The sequence below is a fragment of the Zophobas morio genome, unplaced genomic scaffold (genome assembly GCF_036711695.1).
Source record: "Zophobas morio isolate AGI-343-1 ecotype UQ-CSIRO unplaced genomic scaffold, CSIRO_AGI_Zmor_V1 ptg000012l, whole genome shotgun sequence".
Lineage (NCBI taxonomy): Eukaryota > Metazoa > Arthropoda > Insecta > Coleoptera > Tenebrionidae > Zophobas > Zophobas morio.
In genome coordinates, this window is record NW_026972117.1 from 22,477,561 (window position 1) to 22,504,981 (window position 27,421).

The 27,421-nt window shown below is 33.7% G+C and overlaps 1 protein-coding gene across 2 annotated transcripts in view; it reads right to left on the reverse strand.

Moving 5' to 3' along the window:
* The window catches only part of Shrm (Shroom), a 332,102-nt gene that overhangs the window by 52,133 nt on the left and 252,548 nt on the right, over positions 1 to 27,421 (reverse strand). For both annotated transcript variants that reach the window (XM_064054813.1, XM_064054814.1), the window contains 3 exons: positions 23,639 to 24,083; positions 21,623 to 22,512; positions 19,137 to 20,372 (listed from right to left, as the gene is read on the reverse strand). In XM_064054813.1, the coding sequence (XP_063910883.1) occupies positions 19,137 to 20,372; positions 21,623 to 22,512; positions 23,639 to 24,083 (2,571 nt within the window). The remainder of the gene's footprint in view (positions 1 to 19,136; positions 20,373 to 21,622; positions 22,513 to 23,638; positions 24,084 to 27,421) is intronic.

Sequence of the window (27,421 nt, forward strand, 5' to 3'; positions counted from 1 at the left end):
CTTAACGCGCAACTGAAAATTGTATCCCATTTCGATCAGGGATTATAAAATGTCAGGTAAAATAGTTGAAAAATTTTGCATCGCAGTTCAGTCACGGATTAGAAATGCACTGCAGTTCGGACAGGTCGGTTGTGCAGTTCCTGATTTAATCAATAAAATAAATTGACACTTTCATTAATTTTTCGAGTCACTGTATTAAGTACATAATTCTAAAAATTATGAGCGCGTTGATAAACCACAAGTATACAGTTAAAATATTTTGCATACTTCAAAGAGGATAATTAGCCGAATTTTAGTTAGCATTTAACCATCTACATGATATTCCTAATATACATACAAAATTTGACATCAATCGGACCGGTAGTTTCGGAGATTACGTGCCTAAGAAAATTGGACACAGACACCAGACAGACAGACAGACATGACACGTCCAGAAAATTTGAAGTGGTCTGTATTTATTCCTTGTCGTTGAAAAATTTTTTTATATAAATTTAATGAAACTGCGAATAAAAACATGATTGTTAATTTTTCAGGACACTATATTTTCATAAAGAAATATTAATCTTTCATCAATTATACTGAATTAGTTTTTATATGAATTTTAGAATATTGGTTGGTTTTGATTTTTTGTGGTAACAAATCCAAACTATTCATTTATCAAAAAATATATATTGGTGTTCCATTTAAAAATATAAAATTGATGTCATTTCCGGGTTACTGGAAGTTAGAATTCGAGAATGTGATTCCCATCAAATAGAACTTCTAGCACAATACAAATTTATTCCAAGGACAAACGACCTACATTTCTTCAAAAATAAAAAAGTATATGGATCACATCAAACAAAAAAACACCCTGTATATCATGTGAAAACCTCCATCCTGTCCAATATAAATAAAATTTTTATTAAAAAGGAAAAAAATGACATATTAGATTACAAACATTTTTTTTTGACTAACTTTCCAGTTATTTTTTATTGTTTTTTTTTTTGTAAAGGACAGGAAACCCGGACATTTGCCAACAAAACAGCACGTGAGATAAATGTTTTAATGTTATACAATAAAAGTTATTTGTGTAGACTAGTTGTGCGCCAAATTTGATCCGAACCCCTCTAGTATAGTTACAAACATGTTAAATAAAAATGATTTTCCATAGCTATTTCAAGAGCTTTTACACTCCGTCCTACGTTGTTCTCTAAAATTATACAATACTGTGAAGATCATTGTTTCTCATTTCTGAAAATATTCGCGAAAGAGTTAAAATTTGGTTACTAGAATAGTAGATATCAGCAATTAGTGAATGTTGACGTTCTGTTTCCAAAAGTGTCTACCCGCAGTAAACCGCTTAGGATTATGGTAATGATAATTTACAACCCCAACCGTCTCTAAGCCTGAGAGGAACAAAGGTTTCATGAAGCAGACGTGCATCAACAAGTTTGATCAGGCAAACGTTGTAAATCATGGCTATTATAACCCTAATCAGTTTACGAAGGCTTCCAATAAACACTTTTAGAAACAGAAGATAAGATCTTTGCAGGTTTCAACAAGTTTTTACTTGTTGATGCAAATCACGATAAGTATATAGAAGCCAGTTTATGAGGTGAGAAAGTGATTATTAAAGTAATCATATTTAAAACTCCATTACCCTATACATTATTTGTCAGTTAACAGAATTGCATCCGACGAACATGATATTTTATTTTATTTTGGATTTTAATATTATATCAGTGAAAAGTCAAGAACGTTCCGACTAATTTTATGTAATATTTTGATCACAACCACATCACTAAGTGAAAGTTGGGGATGGACATGTTGTAATACACCATATGGATGAATATGTCCGTTGCAAAATTTTTGTTAGAACTACTTTAATTATTAATTACTTTTGTAGCCTGTGTTAGTGCACATTAACTTCATAAGAGGTTTTGAAAACTTAGTTATGACTACTTATTAATTATTGGTATGTTCTGAAAAAACTAATAATAAACCTGTCAAACTTCCTGTCTGTATTCTTAATAACGTTTTTTATTATGGAATAAATGGACAATCGTTATCTAATTAGTGTCAAACATGACCACTTATAATGCTAATACTTATGCAATATAATATATAAGTAATAATTATAATTTCTGCCAAATGTTTTCAATTACATTAATTGTGTTCAAATGTTAATAACTCTTACTAAAAATAAATAGTAATAACCTAAAACAAATGATGCATAATTACGGTATTAATTGGTTATAAACTTTTATACAACAAAATGTCTATTTTCTGACGTATAATCAATTAGTATTTTTTTGTTGGACCAAGAAGAAACAATAAAACTTATCACAGTTCTAACTAACTACGTGAAACTACAAATCGTTGCCTTTTTCTAGAAAAAATTGCTTCCCTATTTGTAAAACTGTGACCCCGTTTGCGAAAAATTCGCATTTTCACAATTAATGAGATAATAAACTTTAAAACTGAAGTACTTTACGCTGCCATAAATTTAACTGCCGTAAAATGATAGACATTATCTTTTAAATACTTTTACCCGCATTGCTACTCTGACACTCTGTCTGTGGTTAGCGACACTAATGGCTGCGGTTTCAACTGAATTCAAAAGGTATCGTAACATTCGTGGCAGCTGTGATTAATTAATTAATTAATTTTGATCCCGGATGTAGGGAAAGAAAATATTTTGTAATATATATTGGATAAAATAATATAGTTTGATGCGGGCAGAAGCGACATACACCATCGGAAAAATTAGTAATGAGTGACGAGACACCTATATAAAAAACATAAAAACCATCATTAAGGAAGGCATGTTGTTTTATAGTTCGTAATTAGCTAATGAAAAACTGAATGACTTGAACATGGTTCAGTATTATTTTTCAATGTGTACTTCATGGACTAACTATGAGGTGATATATTGCTTAAACACATATGTCTGCTTTTTTGACTCCGTTGTTAACGAGAATTAGATATGTAGAAAATGGTGTTTTTATGTGATATACTTAAAGAATTAAAAAAGTACATTTAGAAACAATACGTTTTCTAAATTTTCACCAATTGTATCACACTTTGCGCGTTAGATTGTGTTGAATCCGGCCCTGCCTCCCATGTTTCCAGCGTACGTCGTGAAAGCAGGGCTGACCCCATTTGTACTCCTCTGTCGATCCCATTGTCATGAAAGCCGTCAACAATAAACCCGAACACCCGTCAAGGCCGCCATCCTTCTGCCGTACCATCATCAGGCGAACAAATGGACCACGAAAACACGTGCCACAAATCCCTCGTATGAATTTCAATGAAATTCGTCGAACGACCTTGACAGAGAGCGGCTATATCGGTACCAACAATGGCGGCCTCCCTCGAGGGAGCCGATGAATATTAATGAAAGGAGTTAACACGTAATTGCAGGCCGTGGCCATGCCGCGGCATGAAGAACGATCTTCGATCTTTGAAGAAAGAGGGAAGCAACGCTTGAGTACCGCCTAAGACAAAGGAAACGAACGCAATTCGCTGCAACAACCACCGTAGACCGTATTTCCTTCTTCTTCGTTAAAGATATGCACGATCTTTTTAAGTCACTGATTGACGACAATTCGGACACGGTCTGATTGGTTTAATCGTCTGATGGTCTCAATAAAAATCTTCGTTTCCTCTTCGTTTCGCAACAATTCGTCAAAAAACACAGGTGACCTTGAATGAAATTACGGTATTTGTTTTAAAGTCGTTCCTAATTACATGCATGAGCTGATAATGAACAGCTCGCTGCGGGGACTATAAAGGGGGCGATAGTAGACAGTGTGCGTTATCTTTGATGTTGACAAACAAGTGGCACAACGGAGAATTTTGATTGTACACACAAGTGAAGCCGCAGGCAAAAGTTAGTGACGAGGTGATTGGCAATAATGCGTTACACTTAATTTGTCAAAAAAATTAGGTTCTAGCCACTATATTTAATTGTCAAACCAGAGCGACACAAGTGCCAAATGCAAAAGGTAACGTGCAGTTGTGTGCAATATTTAGTCCCAGGTGTTAAAAAAAAGCAAAGCGATAAAGGAAATTGAAATGTAGTGGCTAAAGCGTCAACATTTTGACAAATCAAGTGTCTAAGTATTGTTTGCGAATCCACCTTTAAATCAAATTTGCTACAACACCCAGAATCTGTTAAATGTTGTCTAGAAAGTAGGTATTTCATAAGCTTCTATTGTTGTCTGCATCGAACTTGCACTATGAATTTCAATAAATGTTCCAAAAAATTGGGGTAAGTCCGATACTGTGTGAGCTACAAACCAAAGTGAAAACGCATACGTATCAACAGCGTAAAGTAAATTTTTACCACTGAAAGCAGCAGTTTCGTCTACTTGGAAAACCGTAAGGTGGGAAAGTTTTTATCGACATGGTGCTGAAAACGCAAGTGCAACATGTGCAGTGTAAGTTGCATACTTTTAACGAATTAAACAAAAAATAAAAAATTGGTCCAAGATTACTTCGACAGTATTTTTCTAGCCCCTGAACAACAGCCCAACAAATCTCGATTCTTTTTTCAGCGTTCCGATGTTATAATTTTTTGGTTTAAATTTAAATTTTTTGTTTCCACAATTTTTCGATTTTCCAACTCTTGTATCTTTCAATTTTCAACAGTTTTTAAATTTAAATTTTTCAATTTTCATTTCTTCAATTTTTGGTTTGGGTTTTTCAGGTTATTTATTTTTCCAATTTTTCGGTTTTTCTATGTCTGATTTTATAATTATTCTTTTTTTCAGTGTGAAACTGTTCAATTTTTCGGTTATTCAACTTGGATTTTTCAGTTTCTCGATTTTTCAGTTTTTCGTTTCTTCAATTTTTGATTTGTAATTTTTTTAGTTTTCATGTTAAATATGTGTCAGATGATTATAATTTTTTAAATTTTACACTTTTCCAATTTTACGATTTTAGAATGTTTGCATTTTTCAATTATTGGATTTTAAAACTTTTTAGATTTTTCAATTCTTCCATTTTAATTTTCGAATTTCTCGATGTTTAATTTTTCAATTTTTCGGTCATTTCGTGTTACAGTTTTTCGACTTCTGACGATTCTATAATTTTTCGACTTGACAATTTTTGGGTTTTCCAGTTTTTTCATTCGATTCGTTTTTTCTTCTTTCCAATTTTTCGATTCATCAATTTTATTCAATTTTTAGTTTTTCAGTGTTTCAGTTTTTCATTTGTTCAGTGCTTTGATCTACAATTTTTCGAATTTTAATTTTTTGATTTTTCAACTTTTCGAATAAGAAAAATATAAAAATTGTGAAACTGTAAAATTGAAAAATCAAAAATGAAAAGACAAAAACGTTTAAAATAAGAACTTTGAAAAATAATGGGTATATCTCTGAATTCGAAAAATTGAAAAACCGAAAGATCAAAAATTGAAAAACTTAAAATCGAAAAATCGAAAAAGAGCAACATCGAAAAAACGAAATATGTATTGTAAAATCAAAATATTGAAAATTAAAGAAATCAGAAAATCGGATAATTGAGAAATCCAAAAACTCCAAAGTTGAAAAATTTTAAAATTGGAAAATTGAGGAATTGAAAAATCAAAAATTGAAAATTTGACAAATTGAATAAATCGTGATATCAAATCCCGAAAATGAAAATTGAAAAATCGAAAACTGAAAAATTATTGTAATATTGAAAAATTGCAAAATTGACATGATTTTATAATTTTTTCTTTTTTTCAATGTGAAATTTTCCAATTTTTCGGTTTTTCAACCAAGATTTTTCAGTTTCTGAATTTTTCGGTTCTTCTATTTTTGATTTGTATTTTTTTTAGTTTTCATGTTAAATATGTATCTAATAATATTTATAATTTTTTAAATTTTACACTTTTTCAATTATTGGATTTTAAAACTTTTTCGGTTTTTACTTTTTCGCATTTTTCGATATTTAATTTTTCAATTTTTCGCCATTCAGTGTTACAGTTTTTCGAGTTTGCAACTTTGACGATTCTATAATTTTTCGATTGGACAATTTTTGGGTTTTCTAGATTTTCCATTCGATTCGTTTTTCCTTCTTCACATTTTTCGATTCATCACTTTTTTAGATTTTTAATTAAGTTTCTCGATTTTTAGTTTTTCAATCTTTCAGTTTTTCAATTCTTCCGTTCTTAGATTTGCAATTTTTCGATTTTCCACCTTCTCAAATTAAAAAAATGGAAAAATCAAATTGTAAAACAGAAAAATCAAAAATGATAAAACGAAAAAGTATAAAATGAAAATTAAAAAATCGAAAAAGTGCAACATCAAAAAGATGAAATAAGAAAATGTAAAATCTAAAAACTGAAAATTAAAGAAATCAGAAAATCGGATAATTGAGAAATCCAAAAATTGGAAAATTGAAAAATTTAAAAAGTGGAAAATGAGGAGTTGAAAAATCGAAGACTGAAAATTTGACAAATTGAGTAAACAGAAAATTAAATTAAAAAACCGGGAAAATGGAAAATAAAGATTAAGAAATATTGACCAAAGGATAAACTGAAAAGTTGAAAAATTTAGAGTTGAGAAACTGAAAAATCGAAAAATGAAAAATTGTAAAATCGAAAATTTGCAAAATTGTTCTGATTTTATAATTTTTCTTTTTTTCAAAGTGAAATATTTCCATTTTTCAGTTTCTCCTCGATTTTTCAATTTTTCGTTTCTTCAATTTTTGATTTGTAATTTTTTTAGTTTCCATGTTGAAAAAAAACGAAAAAAGAACGTAACGTTAAAGTAATTGTAAAGAAGTTTCCGTAACAAAATTTTGTCATCAACATTTTTGGAAAAACAATATTACTCTTAAATTTTCAAAATATCACGACTTTTTCAATTTTACGCTTTTAGAATATTTTACATTTTTCAATTACTAGATTTTTAAATTTTTTCGATTTTTAATTTTCGAATTTTTCGATATTTAATATTCAATTTCATTCATTCAGTGTTACAGTTTTCCGATTTTGCAATTTTGAAGATTCTATCATTTTTCTATTTTACAAGTTTTTGGTTTTCGAGTTTTTCCATTCGATTCGTTTTTCTTTCTTTCTAATTTTTCGATCCATCATTTTTTTTTATTTTTAATTAAGTTTCTCAATTTTTAGTTTTTCAATGTTTTAATTTTTCATTTATTCACTTCTTCGATTTGCAATTTTTCGATTTTGCAATTTTTGTTTTTTGTTTTTCGACTTTTTAATTTGTCGATTTTTCGACACTTCGAATCAAAAAAATGGGAAAATTGTGAAACTATAAAACCGAAAAAGTGAAAAACCGAAAAAGTATAATGAAACTTGAAAAAAATTGAAAAAACGAATGATCGAAAACTAAGAAACTTCAAAATTTAAAAATGAAAAAGTGCAACATCGAAAAAACGAAATATGTATTGTAAAATCGAAATATAGAAAATTAAAGAAATCGGAAAATCGGATAATTGGGATCTTCAAAAACGCAAAATTCAAAAATTTAAAAATGGAAAATCGAGGAATTGAAAAATGAAAGATTGAAAATTTGACAAATTGAATACACAGAAAATTGTGATGTAAAATCAGAAAATGAAAACTAAAAAACCGGGAAAATGAAAAATAAAATTGACCAATCGAAAAACTGAAGGTGAAAAATTCAAAATTGAGAAACTGAAAAATCTAAAAGTTGAAAAAAAGGTTGAAAAAACGAAAAGACATATGTAACGTTAAAGTAATTGTAAAGACGTTTCCGTAACAAACTTTTGTCATCAACATTTTTGGAAAAACAAGTATATCAATTTGGATACATTCAGTGTGATAGTGATAGTATTCTCAAATTTTTGGGAAAATGGAGTGAGTCGTTCTTGATTTTAATCGATACAATAAATTTCCTCACTTATTAATAAATTTTGTTGACTCACCCTGTGTGTAATTCTAAAAACTGAACACGGATTCATAAACTACAAGTGAAGAATTATCTTATTTTATAAAAGTCCTATTCCCTTTCATCCTATTGTTAGTGAGGATATTAATCCAAATTTTGGTTAGCATTTTACCATCTACACGAAATTCCTATAAGACACAGATAAAATTTGAAAACAATCGGTCCAGTAGTTTCGGAGATTATCTGTCTAATAAAAATCCATGACGGCAGACAGACGAACAGACGGACAGACAGACGGAAACGTCCTTTGGACAATAAAAATTCGAACAGACGGCAAACACAGACAGACATAAACGAGGGACCTATTTTTCCGTGCTTAAGGGTATTGAAACGTCGAGAAAACGTAGAAATAACCAGTCGTCGGACGGATGGTAAGGAGGATGAAGTTATTTTCGGTTATTCAGTTAATTACAATTCATTTGCGTAGGAATCCAATAAAGGGGGGCGAATACAATATTTCCTTGACTGACGCACAGAAAGTAAAATCACCATACTTAAAAATTGGAATACAAGTGCATATAATAATTTGTAGGATGCAATTTTAAATTATTCAAGAATTTTATTCAATTTATTGAAACTAAATAAATTAATAAAGTCCTCGTAATGCATAAATTAATTACAAACTAGGTCGACTTGGATTAAATTTAACTTTACATTACGTCGGTCTGAAAAGTCAGCACACATTAATTTCGACTTTTCGTAAAAAACGCCTGCCTTATTTGTAATTACTGCGCACAATGCCGGTGTTAAGTCATTTATAATACGCCTATAATCTGGTACTTTCCAAGGATAATCCCGCCATAATTATTATTCGTTTTATTTATTGACCACCAATCTCTATACAAGCGGCTATTCTTTGCAGAAAATAATTCATCATAATTCTTTGTGCCAACACTGGGAAGTTTTCGTGCGTACAGACATTAATAAACGCCTCATGACAAGAAAATCACCAATTTAAGACCAGGACGTCAGTAAATTGAATTAGCAACACTTTTGCAGATTACGGCTGGTTCCTGGCTGAAAATACCGTTCTGTAGGTTTTCGCGCTAAATTTATAACAAAACGAATAAACCTTGACTCTAACGTAATTTATTACACTTATCTCTTCGCGTCGTGTCAAGGTGATACCAGTTTTCAAAAAAAGTTTAAATAACTGTCTCTTGGTTCCATGACAGTTGAGAATATTGCGTTATTACTATTTTGCCATATTTATATTGTATGTAAATGGAAGAATTCGAAATTTACATATTTTTTTCTTATTTGAGGACACTGAGAACATAAATTATCTAATCTTGATTCGTTTGAAAAGGTCGGGCTTGGTTTCGCATAAGTCATTAAAAGATTCTCGCCGTTGCACAATGTGTCAAAATTTATCCTATTTCGACGATTTAAGTCGCTCTTTGGGTTATTAGCTGCTGTATTCAACGTGTCTCAACCTTCCTGAGAAAAAAATGAAAATTTAAATGTAACAATGCTTTCTCCTGAGTTACACCTACACTAATTTATCTGCTGCTGTGAAATTAGTGATAAAATACTCCAGAGGTGACGTTATATAAGTTGGACTTTTTAGAGGTAATTAATTCAATTTCTCTTCGTGGTAAGAACTTGTATTCTTACTTAAATTTTACAAAGTATGAAACGGAATGTAATTATTATATTTGCATAAAGTGACAGTTCCTTTTTATAAAATTAGTAACATATAGAAAACCGGCAGCAACCATCCTAACAAATAATTATTTTCTCGTTTGCTTGAATTTCGTAGAAACGGTACATTTCAAACTGGTGTCCAATACATGTACTTATTCTTGAAAAATAAAATTATTATTCCATTACGCCATCACGAAAAATTCTTATTTCCGTTACCCGACGAAATTTTTATGATTGTTGCATTAGCAGCGTTAATTCACCATTAAATGGCGCACAATTGGTTTTTTATAGCAGTTTGATTAAATATTCGCCAAGTAAACACACATGAACCAACAAAGCATTACCCAAATTAAGAAAGACATTTTCTCTCGAATTGCTCCAGGAAACGACAATCACATTATATAAGAGTTTAATTTAGCATGCACCTTACTCCAACTGTGTAAAATCAACATTAACCGTGTCGTTTTTAACGGCAAATTTTGCATAAATTCACATGTCGTTAGGGCAACGAGTCGTGGTAAAAAATTCTGACAGAACCATCATGCATGCTACTTTCTAAATCTTCCTATGGATCAAGTGCAGCCTTGACATTCGCCCCGGAAAAATCCGGGGACGATAACCTGTTTAGATATTATGATTAGAAGTGGATTAACGCACAATGAAAATTCTTCTACAGATGGCGTTGGACGAGCTGATGTCCATGCACAACAGAAAATGAGAGAGATAGCCACATCAGCACCAACTAGAGGACGATTTCTATTAATATGAAGTACTTATCGCTTTTGATATGTCCAAAAAAATTATGATTTCACTCGACGTTAAAAGTCAGCTATGGCAAATATGAGGTGATTACGGCTTTCACAGTTTTAGTATTATCTAGCAGTTTTTCAACATGTCATTAAAATCTGCTTTTACCGCATATTAGCTACGAAAATATTTCGCCGACATTATTATTAGAGCAAAAGCTTATCAAATAAGGTGAGTACACATTTATTTAACGGTACTGTAACCTATAGTTAGAGATTATTTGCCGTGTAGCAATGATACAACTCTTTTAATGCAAATATCACTATATAGTTGTGTGTTCTATTAAAAGTCTAAATGGCCATGCTGGACCACAAAGAAAACAAATGAGATTTATCAACATTTCAGAGTTAACAAAAAACTAGGTATTTTATCAGACAAGGCTTCGAAGATACTCAGGAGATGGTATATACAACGCTAAATATTTTTCTGAATTGTGAGAGAACACAGCGATGTTGATAACTATTTTTCTCCGTGACTGTTTTCGACTTAAACTGCACTTTCATTTATGTGTTCGTAGCCAAGTACAAATTTTATCTAAAATTTTCTGCATTAACGTTGACTTTTTGATATATTACATATCCAAAATTTTTACATAATTCTAGCCAAGATGTCATTTGACAATAAATTTATTAAAAACAATTAATTAACATGTCTATAAGTGCATGTTTGGATGCCTGCCAAAAAGTTTGACAAAATTTTGCTTTGAAGATTTGGCCAAAAAGCTGCAACGTCTTATATATCTTACTTTTGAAACTGTACTATGACATCAATATCATAATCCGTGTAGAGCTTTCTATCCAAATTTAACGCCAACTGATTCTAAAAAAACTTGTAACATGACCGCCTTATAATAAAAGTTGACTAACTATTTATCTAGATGTGTTATCAACTAATCTATTTATTCAAAGCTAATTAATATGGTGCAGTTATTTCGCGTTATTTCGATATTATAAATAATTCGTTACTGGAATTCTTCATTGTATGTACACAAAGAAAGAACTATTTTATTACAAACGCCGAAGAAAAAATATTGTTTAAAATTTTAGTCGTGGCAAATAAACCTAATAAGGTAAGTTGTGCATGTTCAGGAAGATACACAGATTATGTAAAATTTTGAAAGTACACGGTGAACAATTTTCGTAAATACAAAAAATGCTTGCATAAATTTTTTAAATTTTGTAAAAGAAACTACATCGAGTTCGAGAGTCTTAATTTATTTTGATTAGATCTATTCTTACTACTTGATCGTAAGCTAAGGAGTCCATCGCCCGACTCCCTACTTTTATGTTTTCTCGACCCCTCATGACCCCTAGAGTACGAAGAAATAGGTCTTCCTTTTCCGTCTGTCTGTCTGTCTGTCTATCTATCTGACGCCTGTCTGGATTTTTATCAGCCAGATATTCTCCAAAACTACTGGATCGATTGTTATCCAATTTTGTATGTACAATAGAAATATTTGGGTAGTCATCCCCACCACCAATGGCATGACGCCATCTCCAAAATTTACAATAATATATTTTTTTAATTTTATAAAATAAGATACTTGTGTTGAGTTTTTACCCTAAACATCTAGATTAAAAGAAAATCAAAATTCTATAACATTTTGCAATTTAACTTTGAAACTGCAAAACCAAATGCTCCGAAATTTTGCATGTTATGATTATCCTCATGATGGTAAATCGTTAATCAAAATTTATTCACTAATCCTCCCAAAAAATTTATAACGTCATCTCAAAATTTTTTCAAATAAATCCTATCTAAAATGTCCAAAATATGATAAATCTATACTTGTGATTCATCATTCCAGTAATAGTTTTTAGAATTGTTCATAGAGGGTGTCCTAAAAAAAAATGATGAATGAGTCAATTTGTTTTATATTTATCTGCACTGCAAAACCGAATGCTTTGAATTAAAATTTTAGTTATCGTTTACATGGTAAATTTGTAGTCAAAATGTATCTGTCTATCCCCTCCAAAAAATGGATGACGTCATCTCAAAATTTTGTAAAGGATAAATTCATTTAAAAGGTACCCGTAGTACGCTTCTTTATAAACATTTACTTTAACATTACATACATATATTTATTTTAACCTCGAGGAGTTCTAAAAAAAATGAAATTCCCAAAACCAAATTTTATCATTTTTCCAAAAAGCTGGGTATGTTTTATTGTACTTCAGGGGCGAGGGAAGTTCTGTCGAGATAACCTTCAACCAATGTTTTCTTTATATTTTTGAGGTCAGAAGCGCCAAAAATATCATGCCTTAAAAATTATCTCTTGCAAAACTTTTGCTGTATTTTACTGTAACTTTAAAGCAAGAAACAAATTAAACTAAAATGCTCACTTTTGGCTTGTTATGAAGTACATATTAAGAATTTTCACTTCGGTTTTTCGGTTATTCGTTTTTTTTTTTTTTTGTTAAAAAAACTATTAACCATAAAGCGAAGTTTGTGGGATTATTTTTCTTCCAAATAATACTCAGCTTACATAACAACATAGTTGCGAAAATTTGGGAAATACAGTACAATCCGCCAAATAGTAAACTATCTGTTCCTTCAATGCCTTAGGATTATGGTAATGATAATTTACAGCTGATTGTTTCTCTGAAAGGAACAAAAGTTTCATGAATCCGACATATAGAAATCCATATTTTCTAAAATTATGTGGCAGCAATTTTTTGTCAATATAAAATTCAACTTGCGTCTCAAACTCAATAAGAATGAGTGAACAAAACGGAATATGGGTGGGTGGGCGGGACCATTTTTGACTTTGTTTCAAATCTTATATTCTATCGCTTGTCAAAACAGAATTCAATTTCCATTTTACAGTAAATAAAATAAGTCATTCTTCATTCTAGTAAGTTAGTAACTAAGTACCCTTAATATTGTTCAGTCTTATCTTAGCAAGTACTAGTCCCGCCCATCCGCCCTTTATTTTATTAGAGGACTAGCTGACCCGGCCACGCGTTGCTGTGGCTAAAGTTTTTGTTATATTACATTATAGTAAACAATCTAAGAGGAACAATAAGAGAACATCAGTCACGGAGTCCACTATGCTTTTTCACACAGATGGTATTTGTAAAAAAATATGGTGATCTCCTTATTTGACTTTCTACTACTATAACCCTTTAGTACAATGAAATTATTTACGAACAAAGACGAAAATGTTGATGTTGGTATACAAATTCACTGGATTGAGATTTGAAGGGGAAGTACGTTGAACACAATATTTCGTTCACTACAAAATAAATTTAATTAATTTTATAGCGTCAACAACACGTGGTAATTATGCTGTTAAAATGTAGCTTATATGACACGTTCGTAGATTTACCATAGCAGCGCCATCTATTGATTACTTACTCAACCCAGTCGAAAGGTATCGACATCTGTTACAATCATTTGGAGTTAACAGATAATTGTGACTGTCAAATAATAACAGACACGTTCACCACAAAATAAATTTAATTAATTTTATAGCGTCAACAACACGTGGTAATTATGCTGTTAAAATGTAGCTTATATGACACGTTCGTAGATTTACCATAGCAGCGCCATCTATTGATTACTTACTCAACCCAGTCGAAAGGTATCGACATCTGTTAGAATTATTTGGAGTTAACAGATAATTGTGACTGTCAAATAATAACAGACAAATAATTAGCAATAAATTAAAATTGCGACTATAATTTGAGATTTAAACTATCCTATATCTCAAGTTGGATCGAACTGCACATGGTGTGCGAATTTTATTATAATCGGTTAAGTGGTTTAGGAGTCCATTGAGGACAAACATTGTGACACGAGATTTATATATATTAAGATAAGATATATCATTTGCCAAAATCAGTCTTATTTTAGTAAGTATTAGCCCCGCCCACCCACCCTTTATTTTCTTAGAGGGTATATCAATTGCCAAAATCAATTTTATCTTAACTCTTACACACAAGAACCGATTTTACTGCTCCCATATAACCTTAGAAAATATGGAATTCTATATATACAACAACACATCTTATATTGCAAGTAAGCAATCCAGAAGCAAGTATACTAAATGCACTATTTTTGGGTCATAAAAAATTTTATGACCACTTGGATTTACACGAACAATGCCTTAACAATCCAGGTGGTAGAAATCCTCGTCAAAGTGATGACAAGCGTACACGTGCCCTTTTGAAATTTACCTGAATTACAGGGTTGTACATAGGAAAGTATTGTTGGTCAGAGCTTTAGCTGAAGGATATAATTAATGGCTTGAAATGGTGAGGGGTTGGGAATTTTGAACATTAATGTTGTAACACATAAATAGTGACTCTAGATCATCACTGTTTTAAGCTCTCAGTAAGCATTTTTGGAACAGAAAGACAATGTTCTAGGCGGGCTCTGTTTTAATTCCAAGGAAAACGGAACATCCGGTTAACACAGGTTAAATAATACTGTTTTTTTTTCTCTATTGTAGCGTCAAGGTTGTATTATTGTTCTTATACATGTCATAGTTTTTGAAGTATTCAACTTTATTAGATATACAGCTTAAACTTTGCTTACCTACGTTATTATTTTCAAAAATTAATTTAATTTTTACACTTTTCATCAACACATACTTTTTTAGATTTTACTATACAGTCTTATTTATACATCTACATCACAAAAGAGAAAATGGGAAATATATAAACCGGTTGCGAAAATAATTACAATTTTTAGTTTCAGAGAGTAAACTTGAGAATTATTGTAATAGGGTATACCCTGCCCACTTCTAGTGTATGAAAAAATAGGTCTCCCGTTCCGTCTGTCTGTCGTCGGAAACTACTGAACTGATTGTTGTGATATTTTAGATGGATTTTAAGAATATCATGCACATGGGAAAACGCTAAACAAAATTTGTCTGATCATCCCCACCTACAATTTACTAACTTTAGAACAACTTTTTGAAAATAATTAAACGAAACTTGCGGTAATATCGTCAACAATCATATCTTTCTGCGACCACCGTATGCTATTATATTTTATAACCTACCAATAAAAAATTGTAGGTGATATTATCAAGAACAAAAAAAAAGTTTATATAGGAGACTTAAATCTGATGAGATATGAGTGTATTTCAAAACAGCTTCATACGTTTGGCGGAAATAAACACTTTCATAGTTGGTAAGAGTCGTGAGAACGAACTAAAAGGTTTAATAAAACTCCAATGCAGCACGAAACTTAAATATGGAGCTTTAACAATCAATAATAACTTTTTGTATTGTATCGCAAGGCATCAATGTTGCCGTTTACGATCTTCATTATTAAGCGAGACATTGAAGTGGACAGAATAGGTAAATGGCAAGTTGCAACCTACACTTGCAGTAAAAGTTTTTTCGTGGAAGCAATCTGCAGAGGTTTTAAATTTTGATACTTTCTAAATCTTCGTACGGATCATGTGCAGCCTTGACATTCGCCCCGGAATAATCCCGGGACGATAACCTGCTCAGATATTATAATTACCATGTTATTACCCGCCGATGGTTCCATGGTTCCACCGGAAATGCAGGTGGAGCGCGACTGGAACCGTATGTGCTAAGTTCAGCAGCTTTATAAAATCCCGAAATTACGGTTAAAACAACGGTCGAGAGAACAAAATTGGTTCGCGTGACTGATTGGGCGGGTAAAATTTGGTCACTGATGTCACTCTTGTTATTTAAAGATGCTGAATTATTATTATGTCACGCTTTTTAACCGATTAGCAAACTGGTCCTTTAAATAAACGTAACGGTCGGGTTTGAATTTTTTACAGTTCCGGATTTTCGGATTCGCTCAGGCGAAAATGGACGCAATAAATAAATAAATACAGGGAAATGTTGCTGAAATGGCGGTTGGTAACGTGGATTCTGCAAAATAACAGCGAGTTGGTGATATTGTGGAGGTGAAGCGTGGGTGATGGAACAGATGAAAGGCGAATCTAATCGTGTAACTGATCGCCATTACACGATTGCGAGCTTGGCCATTTTCTGCAGGGATTTTGGCAAGATACAATCGCGGGAAGTGCTATTTATTATTTTAACCTGTTATTAAATTCATTAGTCATTATGTAGATTATTTCTGTTAACGTTTCCTTCAAAAAGCCATTCATCTTTTTTGGTATTTGTTGTTGCTCAAGTTAATGCTTGGTTGCGTTTTCTATAAAAATGGTAACAATCAATTAGAAGACACTCCCTAAAGGTTTCTGCACGGTATAATTAAAAGAGAAGTATTGGTGTTTAAATGGTTTCTCTTGTGTGCAAGTTTTTTGCAAGGACACTCATATCTGTAATTTCCTCAAGCGGAATCACACGATGAAATTTGCTTCGAAATACAATAATTATATAAATAATATATCACACTTCACTACTTGTCGTGGCATTTCAACACGAGAAACAACATTTTTTAGACGTCAGATAAAATTTAGCAATCTTTAAATCTCCTCTGACATTATTTCCACAGACGATTGCTGCTTTGTTGAAAAAATGAGTAAACTGAGGAGTTCTTAATAACTTAACTATCAAGCGATCCATCATAATTTGCGCTCTTTAATGAATATTAATTTCATTTCGTTCAGTAAAGGTTATATAACTGAAAAATCCAAAAGTATTTTCACCTTCTTTCAAATGGACATTATGCAAATATAATATTGAAGGAACATAACTAAAAAATTGAAAAATTACACTTCCACAATTTCTTTTAGACAGTCAACTTTTACATTATCTTTTTACACTTCTCAATTTTGTTCCTTGCTTAATTAGCAAGAAACAGCGTAATTACCAATATTACTGCATTATCGCAATCAGTTTAATAACACTGTATGCTTCATAAAACATCGATGAAGTCATGAAATTGGCAATACTAACAGGTTTCACATTACATATTTATTTTTGTGTTAAGGCCGTTATACCTTGCGACAATTTTTGGTAAAAATCTGTAAGCACTTTAAATTGCAGCATCTTCTTTTTGTTTTTGAAAAGGAGAAAATGTTAGATATACTAACGTACAATAACTTCTGTATGGTTAACAAAAAATAACTAAATATGTGGAACCAGTTACATTCTCAAAAATCCTTTTTTTAATCAGTGTTTTCACTTAAGCTATTAAGATATGCACGAGAATATCCTCTTCTAAAGTACATATTAACATATTTACTTTAAAAAACTTTATATGGATGGCGTCGTAACTTTGACGCAACCGCTAGGAAATTTCAAATTTACTTTTAAAATGTAGAACATATAAAAAAATAATTTCCATGTTGGTACGTTTCTGTCAAATTTTATTGCTAATGTTAATCGAAATTGCAGTTTTTAATCGATTAAACAACATTGCGAGGATTTTTTCCGCTAAAACTTATTTAAAAACACTACCAGAGTATCCATGGTTATTTATTTTGCAACGAAAATAAAAACTGTATACAATTTTTGCAAAAAGTTCTTCTGATTTATCAGATTTTATGATATTTAAATCAGTTATTAAGTTTCCTCGCAACTTAAACTATTTGGAAAAGCAACAATGTTGCTTTATACAAGTTATAAGCGTTACAATTAACAAACCTCATAAACATTTTTCTTATGTAAAATAAACGGATTAGGGTTGGCGGTCCTGTCAACTTTGGGTGGTACTACTGCTCTCAGTTGAGGTAAATCACAAATCAGTGTCAACATAACCTTAAACTAATGACGTTTTTTTCACATTTGTGCAATAATACCACCCATACTACTGATTTCATAGCCAACTCTTATTCCCTTTATTTTGAATCACATCGTACATAAACTTAATTACTAACGCTATGAAAGATTGAAACGTTTCGTAAATGTATTTGTTATATATAAATGTTTATTAGTAATTGGAAAAAAAACATTCTCCTAGCACACCAGTGCATGGGCGAAATTTATAAGTTATCTCAAAATTTTCCAGTAAATTCGAATGTCAAACTGATTTAAAACAACAGCTGAACTAATTTTAACTACATACACATGACCAGAATGATTATTTTTTCGTTCAACAATAATCATTCTAGATGGTACAGAGTTCCAAATGTTGAATTTCAATTCAAACTGACAACTTATTGCGTAACCCGACAAACATTTCGTGTTGTGCAATTAACAAAAAAAAACTAAATTTTTCAAAAAGTAGTAAAACCAGGTGAGTCTCACCAAAGTTGTTTAATACTGTGATATCCAGAAATAAAGTTCATGTTATGCCAATTTTTCTTCAATACAGTGTTAAAAATTAATTAGTACTGAGTGGTGCTTTCCGTTGATCATTTCCATATTATATTACATACAAATATTTTCTGTTTCTTAATTACTTTTGTATAACGTAGTTGAAAACGGGACAATTCACAAAAATATACATCGATGTATGTAATTCCACCGACTTGATTAGGCAACCCAACATACAGAAAGAACAAGTGCTCTATAATACCAACGTTATCGCATCATAAACAATTTAGCCGACCCACAACTAACGCATCGAACCATAAGATGACGAAACATCGAGTTAAATTTAAACTTTACTCATTAACAATTTCAATTACACGAGCACTTTGCATTCAATTATTATCAACTTTGTGATCACCAATCACTCCTTGGAATAATTACGGCGAACAATATTGTTAAACCGCACGTGTAACATTTTCATAAATTTATGAAAACAATGTAATCAGCATCCAAAAATCTTTTCGTAACTTATTAGCAAGTTAATTACGCAACTTATTAATCTAATTATGTCCCAACACAGCACAATCCACGATCAAAATGTTATGTATTATATACTTACAAAGATTGCGACCTCATTTCCCTCAGCCTCTCCTCTTTCGGTGGTGAACTCCTCGAGGTCACAGCATGCGATATTCTCCCTCTCATGCTCTGATTGACCCTCGCTTGTCTCGGCTGAAGAGGTGGAGGAACGTCTTTCGTTGGACTTTCGGCAATGGAGGCCCGTTGTACTTTTTTCAAATCCGGCGACTTGTTCAAATCTTCCTTATGTAGAGGCCTCAAAGGCTCAGCTCTGTACTGATCCGAGCCATTTTGCACTTTTTGACTGACCGCCACATTCCCGTTCAACACGAGTTTCTGCGTAGCAGGATATTTAGTGTTTGACCTCTCCGCATAGGTTTGCTGATTCGGGAAACCCAGTATTTGCTCCGATTTACCTCCATGGTAGGGCTTGCTGCTCACTTGGTGTATAATGTGACCCGCAGGTCGCGTCTTGATGGACGATCTGACACTACTATGCCTCTGCTCAGGCAAACCAACAGTCTGTTTAATCGGGGATTTGCTCTTCTGGACTTGCGGGACCGCAAACTGCGTGTTTTCCTTCAGTCTATCATTGAACTCCTTTTGCCACTCGTCGCACTCTGGAGGCGGCGGCGGCAGAGGATCGTCGTTATTGAAAACTTCATCTTCCAGAACCGTGGGCGGCGACGGCGGCGGCAGATCCGGGCTTGGCACTCGCTGGTTGAACAAATCGGGGAAGGCGTTCCGAAGATGCGGGTTCTTGGGAGGTATGGCTGGCGGATTGTCCGGGACCCAGTCGTCCACCGAAATCGACGGTCCAACAATGATGGGTCCGAGCAAATCGGTAGATAGACTTCCGCAAGAATTGCTGTATTGGTGTTTCGGGGACGCTTTGCTTATGCTTTCTGTGGTCTTCGATTCGCGACTGGCTAAACTGCTGCGTTTGGAATTGTTGCCGGAAGCGTAATCCGATGCTGAAGAAGCTCTTCTGCTTGGAAGTTGAGCTTTGGCTCGTGGCGGCGGCTGAGGTATGGCTTGCTGGGGGGCTTGCGGTTGAACTAATTGAGGCTCGGAGCGCCATGGGTTGCTTTTGTTGGGGTTTTGGTGTCGTTCGTAGAATGACAAGAGAGCTTTCTTTTGGATGGCTTTGAGAGTGGGGTCAGGAACTTTGTGTTTCTTATCCGGATCTAGGTATGAGTATTTCTGTTGTTTTTCGAGTTCGCTTATTCTGTCGGCGACGGACAAAACGGGGTTCATGGAGATCGACGACGATAGCCTGAAATTACAACAATAAATTATTAGGAAAAAGTCAAAAAATAACTTAAGAATAATGAAATTTGGGTAAGTGATTATTGACGCGTCTGTAATTCAGTCTTGTTCATGAAAGTGTTTCCAAATTTTTCTATAAATTAAACACAGAGTTTGAAATACATACCATCATACTAAGCCAGCAAGTTTTGTACCAAGTTGACAGTGTTAAAGCGCAAAAGAGGAAAATAATACAATCCATATTTTTACGTTAAGTCATGGCAGCTTAATCAAAATTTTTCTTCTGCCATTCTCAATGAATGTTAACATTGCTACTATATACAGTATACTGTTTTCCAATGAATAACACACGAAGTTACACCGAATGAAGTAACTGAAGTTTGTAAAGTCAATGTCAACAACATAGTACTTATTTCAAAACCTAATCTTACTTCACACGCCACAACGGCACAATTACTCCTTGTGGGGCATTCTTATTGAAAACGAATGCTCACAGGATCAACTTAATACGGATTTTATAGTCTTTTTATTTTTCTTGTGCTAATTTATTGCACACCGAGCATTGTTACGTTGATAGCATTGCCTACGCCGATTCATATGTGGTATTTTATGGTTTCTACACATAGTTTGATGAGTTTTATTTTCAGATTCGATTTATTTCAAATTTTACGATTACGACTACCAGGCTTTTATTTCAATTTAATAACAATGTTTTATGGATTATTCTCCACATTACACTAATCTTTTAATGAATAAGGCAAGACTTCCTTCAGTTTGAAATTTAACATGGCATTTACAGACAGTCTTACTTCCTGAAACTAACGGACATGAAAATTCATTACACACGGTATTCCAAGCGCAGAAATAGTTTTTTGACATTAGGATTCACAATTGTCACCAGCCGGTTTCTCTCGCATGCGTTTAAACATTCCGAACGGTTGTGTCAAACCGATTTGTTTTTAATTATTTGAGATAAACTAGTGCTGGACAAGCAAATGAATCGAAAATCCGAAAGGTACGCGGTTTGTAGTTTTAAATTTGCTTAATTTAGTTATACGTGGAAATTCCCAATTGCCATAAGCAACGGAGCACCTTGGTATGAATAAGTATAAAAATAACTGTAAAATAACAAGGTAATCAAAGTCATTCACACGAACTTTACATGTCTGGCTTGAATTTGATAAATTTCTTCATACAGTGGTACGATTTACCCATAAAGTGCAGTATTATTACAAAATAAAAACAAAATATGCCCACCTGCTCGTACTACTATTGACGCTACTGGTACTACTACTATGCAGATCTGAGTCTTGTACAGTGTAAGTATTCACAGGAAACAGTTTGAGTTTATTGGCATTGTTATTTCTACTCTCTTTATCTTTCCAACTGTCCGTATTTTCAGCACCCATATACAAGACACTTTCCGAGTGATGTCTTTGAGGCGTTTGTACTCTCGCACTATGAGCAATTAACTGTCTAGAGACCGAAGAGTTCGAAGAATTGGCAAGATGCGTAAAAGAACTACTAGCAACCGAAACGTCACTCATCGACCCGTGCCATTTTAAAGTTTCACTCGACGACACCGAACCCGAACTAGTAGTCACTACACTGTCTCTCCCTTCCCTCCTAGTGCTTTGCTCTTGCTCCGGTTCATCCCAAGTGGAAGTCCTAGTGACCACAGCCTCGCTGTCCCTTCTCAGCCTATCCAGAAAAGGCGTAGATGTGGAGTCCGTGCTGGACACGTAGCTGTGGTACCCTTCGGACTGGGCGTAGGACAACTGCTTCTGATGAAAGTGGGTCAGCTCGTGCTTGGACCCCATAGAGTTAAAAAGGGAGTCTTCGTAGTTGCGGGTGTACTCCATGAACTCCTCCAAGCCGGACTTGGTGAGGTGCGAGGAGTCGTAGGAGTACTTGACGGGCTCTTGGTACGACCTAGCGTACTCTTCGAGATCGACTTGCGTTAACTGGGGTTTGTTGGGGATGTCCCTCTCCGGAGGGGATGGCACCATGTAGTCCATATCACCTAGGGGCTTGCCGTCACGATCAACGTGAGATAAGTACAAGAGGTCGCTGTGTTTGCTGTGGCGAGATTCGAACGTCTCGGGGGGGATTTTCTCACAACGTTCCATCACAGTTTTGAGTTTTTGCTGCAAACAAAAATACGATTAACAACGAATTTTCGAACGGTGCAATTTCTTCAATAGTTGTTTCATGTGCAAGAAATACTTGTGTACAATCTGATTGATCTTAAGCTGGTTTACACAGTACCAAGTAGCTAGTTTCCTTGTAACAGGTATTATCAGCATAAACGAGTACATTGCAAGTAAAACTAGTCATTAATGAAAAGAGTAAATAGCAATGGACCTAAATTGGATCTCTAGGGAACTCTAGATTTTGATACAAATTCCTAAGAGTTAAAGCCACTGAACTAAACACAGTTAGAACGTGACTATGCCCTGAATGAGATGTCAGTAGCTGCATGGAGAACGGTAACAGATTGCAGTTTTAACCCTGTCTAATAAATAGAAGAATATATGTGATAACATTTTCGAAATATTAAGTATGCACCCGAAATTCGAACGAAATGTTATATAGGAGACTTAAACGGACTTTATAAAATTTAGACGCACACTATGTGATCATCGGAATTTCCCAAATTTAAAAATAATGCAAGCTATCCTTTAAAATTGGAATTTTTTGACCGTTACTCGTTATCAAGAAGCAACAAATGATGTAACCGCAGACAGTGTATATATGAAGAATAGGCATCTACCTACATCACCATTAATGCAGCTAAAGACATGTAGGAGGTGTGTTGAACTTTAATTTAAGAAAATTATGATAATTACGTACAGTGAACCTGCTCGCTCATTATCCCAATTTGTTTAAAAACTTTTAATTTCGTCGATCAGTTTTTACCTCGGCATCAAACAGCGCCACTAATTTTGATTTCTCCCCACGATTAATTATATATTCGTCAATCCGTATAATAAACCTTATTATACGACTCCCGTCGTCGATGTCCGCCTAATCCGAGACACCCTGTCGACTTAAGTAGGCCAAATTACGCCGAATTTCTCAAGCTAATACATGTGTCTCAAATTAAGAACGGTTTCCGGTCGCCCATTCTTAATAATCCACAAATTAGCCCCTATTCTTATTCTCTCATCCGTTACAAAAACCTCGCCATTAATATGCATTGTGCTGCGTCTTTTTTGCGGACGACCTGTAGAAGTGATTGATGATCTGATAATGAAGCTACTAATCACTCACTTGTTGCGTATAAGAAGAGTGTTGTCTCTTCATGTAAGGTCGCGTGTACGCTACGACCTTCTCCTTGGGGTAGTTCGTGTGGTCGGTCCACGACTTGGACCTGTGCGAGCCGCCCCCGGGAGGTCCGCGAAGGGCTGGCGGAGTCTCAGCGGCGGCGGGCACCGGCCACGAAGGGAACTTCTCGTGTCCAGGACCGTACTTGATGGACTTGAGGCTGGACGAGTCCCGGACAGGTGGCGCTGGCGGTGGCGAGTCGTCATCTCGGGGCGGCGGCTGCTTCGGCGAGAAATTCGGGTTCTCGAGGTACGAGTAGATGCTCGGGTGGTTCTTGTCACGGCTGGGCTGCTGCAGGTTCGGGGTGGAACGTGACGGCATCATTGTAAGGGCCAGAGGGGTGTTTTTGGCCAAGTGGGGCGGTTTACCTTCGAAGCCATTAGTTCGACTTCTGGAAAAAATGAATTCGTTAATAATTTGAAATGACGTCATCAGAGTTTAGAGGAGATAAACATATCAACTTTGGTAGGGGCAATTCAACACAGATTCTGTCGATGATCTGCACTCAGAGGAATTAGGTACACAAGAGGAATACATTACAAATTATAACATAGTTATGGGTTTTAATTCTTAGTATCTTTTTAGGTTTGTCCAAGTTTCTTATGATTTTCTTTTGGCTTGGAGTCACCATGTTCATACCATTTGCCCTTAATTGTGTCCCATCTAGTTTTTATAAAACCTCAACTAATCTACTAATGAATTGAATAATTCGCAAATTTGATAAAGTGATACATCATTTATATAGGGTAAGAATGTACATGGTCCCTGTACAGACCCCTGGGGAACTCTGAACGCTTTTAGCAGGACAAGAAAAAACGAACTGCGTGCCAATTTTTTTCAAATGTGTTTTGTATTTCATCAATCAATGTCCAAATTGCGTTTACGGTTTTTAACTTTGCCCTAAATCCAAATTGGCAATTAGAAAATAATTAATTTTTTCGAAGTAAGTATTTAATTAGTTAACTAAGATTCTTTTCTAGTATTTCGGAGAAGATGGTTAAAATTAATTCAGTTTAGAGGGTTATCGATTTCGTAAACTGGAAAGTTTTTGAACAAACTAGACATTGGTCAATCCGACTCCACTGCAATACTTTTCCAAGCTATCGCTCAGGAACTAAAAAAGAAAGAATTTGTTAGGTGTGAGCTACCAGCCTTCGGTCAATTACATGTTAAATATTACCGGTGATAACAATCGACACCCGCTGGTTTGCCTCCCGCGCATTTTCTGCAACATTAACCAGACTGATTTATAGATATTTGTGATTCATTAGGTGAGTGTGGTGTAAAACTAGAATTGTCTTCTTGAGATTTAAGTTTGACAATTGAATTATGGCATAATGACCAGGTGTTTTTTCTTCAATCGCTATTGGTGAATTAAGAATAATTAATTAATCTGTCAAAGGATCGTGATTAACACTGATTTTGTTTGGTCAGCCTACTTTCGTGGTTGCGAATGCAGAACTTTGTTTATGTGACTCATTTGTATGTACTTGGCCATGATCATTTTTACCTGAAAACAGCCGCACCTATGGCAATCATTTATTAATATCATTTTTTTCCCGTCAACCGCTGCTGCATTTTAAGAAGCTACATGAGATCATGATCATTACAAATTGCTTGGGATGGCAATTATTTACCGGTGAAAAAGTTTGGGATAGAAACGCGGAAGAGGAACATTCCTTTGTTACTAGGTTACGTATACTATTATCGGTTCGGTGCAACAAAAGGGTGTTGTTAGACCGAGTTCTTCAGTGTTCTATGTAAATTTTGACATTAACTACATGGTTTAAAAACTTTCCCGCGCTTGCCAAATTATCAATCTTCGTTTACTCTACAATATCTTAATATTTTCAAATTCAAACAAATAACTACACCTCATTTATTTTCATCCTATAACATAAGAACTAAACAAAAATTCGACAATTTTGTTACAAAATCGACTAATTTACATCAGCATAAAAAAGAGAGCAAGTAAAAAGTTTGTATAGCGTTTATTTTAAGACAAGGATTTTAGTCAATTTATTTAATGTTATAGAAAAAATAAAACTATACAAACATAATTCGATCCTTCTTATTTTAAAATCACGAAAAACTCTTACGAAACTATGTATAATAAACCAGCAATTAGTTTTTATCTTAAGTGCTTCAACCGGTTATTTTACCACACATTCTTATGGAAAACCAATCGGCACTATTCTTACGATTGTAGCGTAGAAACACCCTTAATAGACATAGGAAACGTGCTATGCATGAGGAAAGCGATGACAACACATGTACGGAAGATATGCTTAAAAATATCTTGGTTTCAATAAACATAAACAGTGCCTTCCGGTTATTTTCAATGTCTGACATAACTGTATGCTTATATCTCCTAATTGGGGTGTTTCAAGGATACTCACTGTTTATATACGTGTAATATTAATAAATCTAATAGCATTCGTCTGTTGTATATCGTTTTTACGTTACGTTGAGTACTCAAGTGCAGTGAACGAGCGTAGCATGGTGACAATCATCAAACGCACCCGAGTAAACAAAATCCATTTAGAGTCGGTAAATTCGACATGCATAAAAAACATTTATCTTGCATGGATAAAACGCACGTAGGATATTCAACAAGAGTCATTCTCCTTTGGAGTACTGCTCGAAAATGATATAATTTGTGAAGGGTGTATTCTGTTCATTCGGTGAATTCGTTTAGTTCGTGTTAATTTTAATTTCGATTTTAAGAATTGTTCAAATTTACTTTGCAGGAATTAAAAAATTTAGTTCTACTTCAAAAGCTGATCTTCAAGTTTTTCAATAAAAATTAGTTTAATAATTTTCGCAAAAGTCTTCCCCTTGAATATGTACCCTGATTCTCATATACATGGTGAGTTACTACTAAGCAACAATAGTTGAACACCTGTATTGGATTATTGTACCTTACTCTATTTTTTGTTCTCATTCTTCTAATATGTCGATGTGTCTCTAAAAAAAGTGAAAAGTAGCAGTAAATATAAATTTTAAAAATAATATACAAAATACGTAACAAAAAAGAAAGAGAACAAAAATCAGGGCCGGCGCTACCGACGGTGCAACACGTGCAATTGCACGGGGCGGCGAATTTTTGAAGGGCGGCGAAATTCGATAATAAAAACTAATTTTTAAAATAACAGCAATCAAACTCAAACAAGAAAAACAATTATAATGCTTATGTGGGAAAAATTTCAACCGTATCATTCCTCCACTAAAATAGACTCATATTTCAGTCGCCAGAGCGATACTTAAAAGAATTAAGCGTGACGCTCTCCTAAACAACCGATTTTGTATATGGTTAATAAACTTGTTTCAAAGTACTTAAATTTATTTATTTTTGTAAGATGATTCGATTCTTGAAGAAAAGTTTCAATTAAAGCTCAGTTTTGTATCGACTTTAGGACGTGTTGTGTCTTTGCTTCGTATTTTTCGAAATCGCTTGAAACGGTATCGTCTTTCGGATGCTGTGTACCGTAAAAGAAAACTTGCTTGAGAAACTGAGTTAAAAAAACAAAGTGGTTCTCTTGAAGAATGTCTCAATTTCAATTGAACATGAACTAGCCCAAAATGTGGACTATAAAGAATTAAAGAACTTGTGCAAGTCTTCTCAGCAATCAAGGTGAGACTTTTCTCAGTTAAATTTTAAGTGTTTGTGTAATGTTTTAAATAAACAAGTTTTCCCCGTGTAAATAGATGTACATATCTATCTAATGA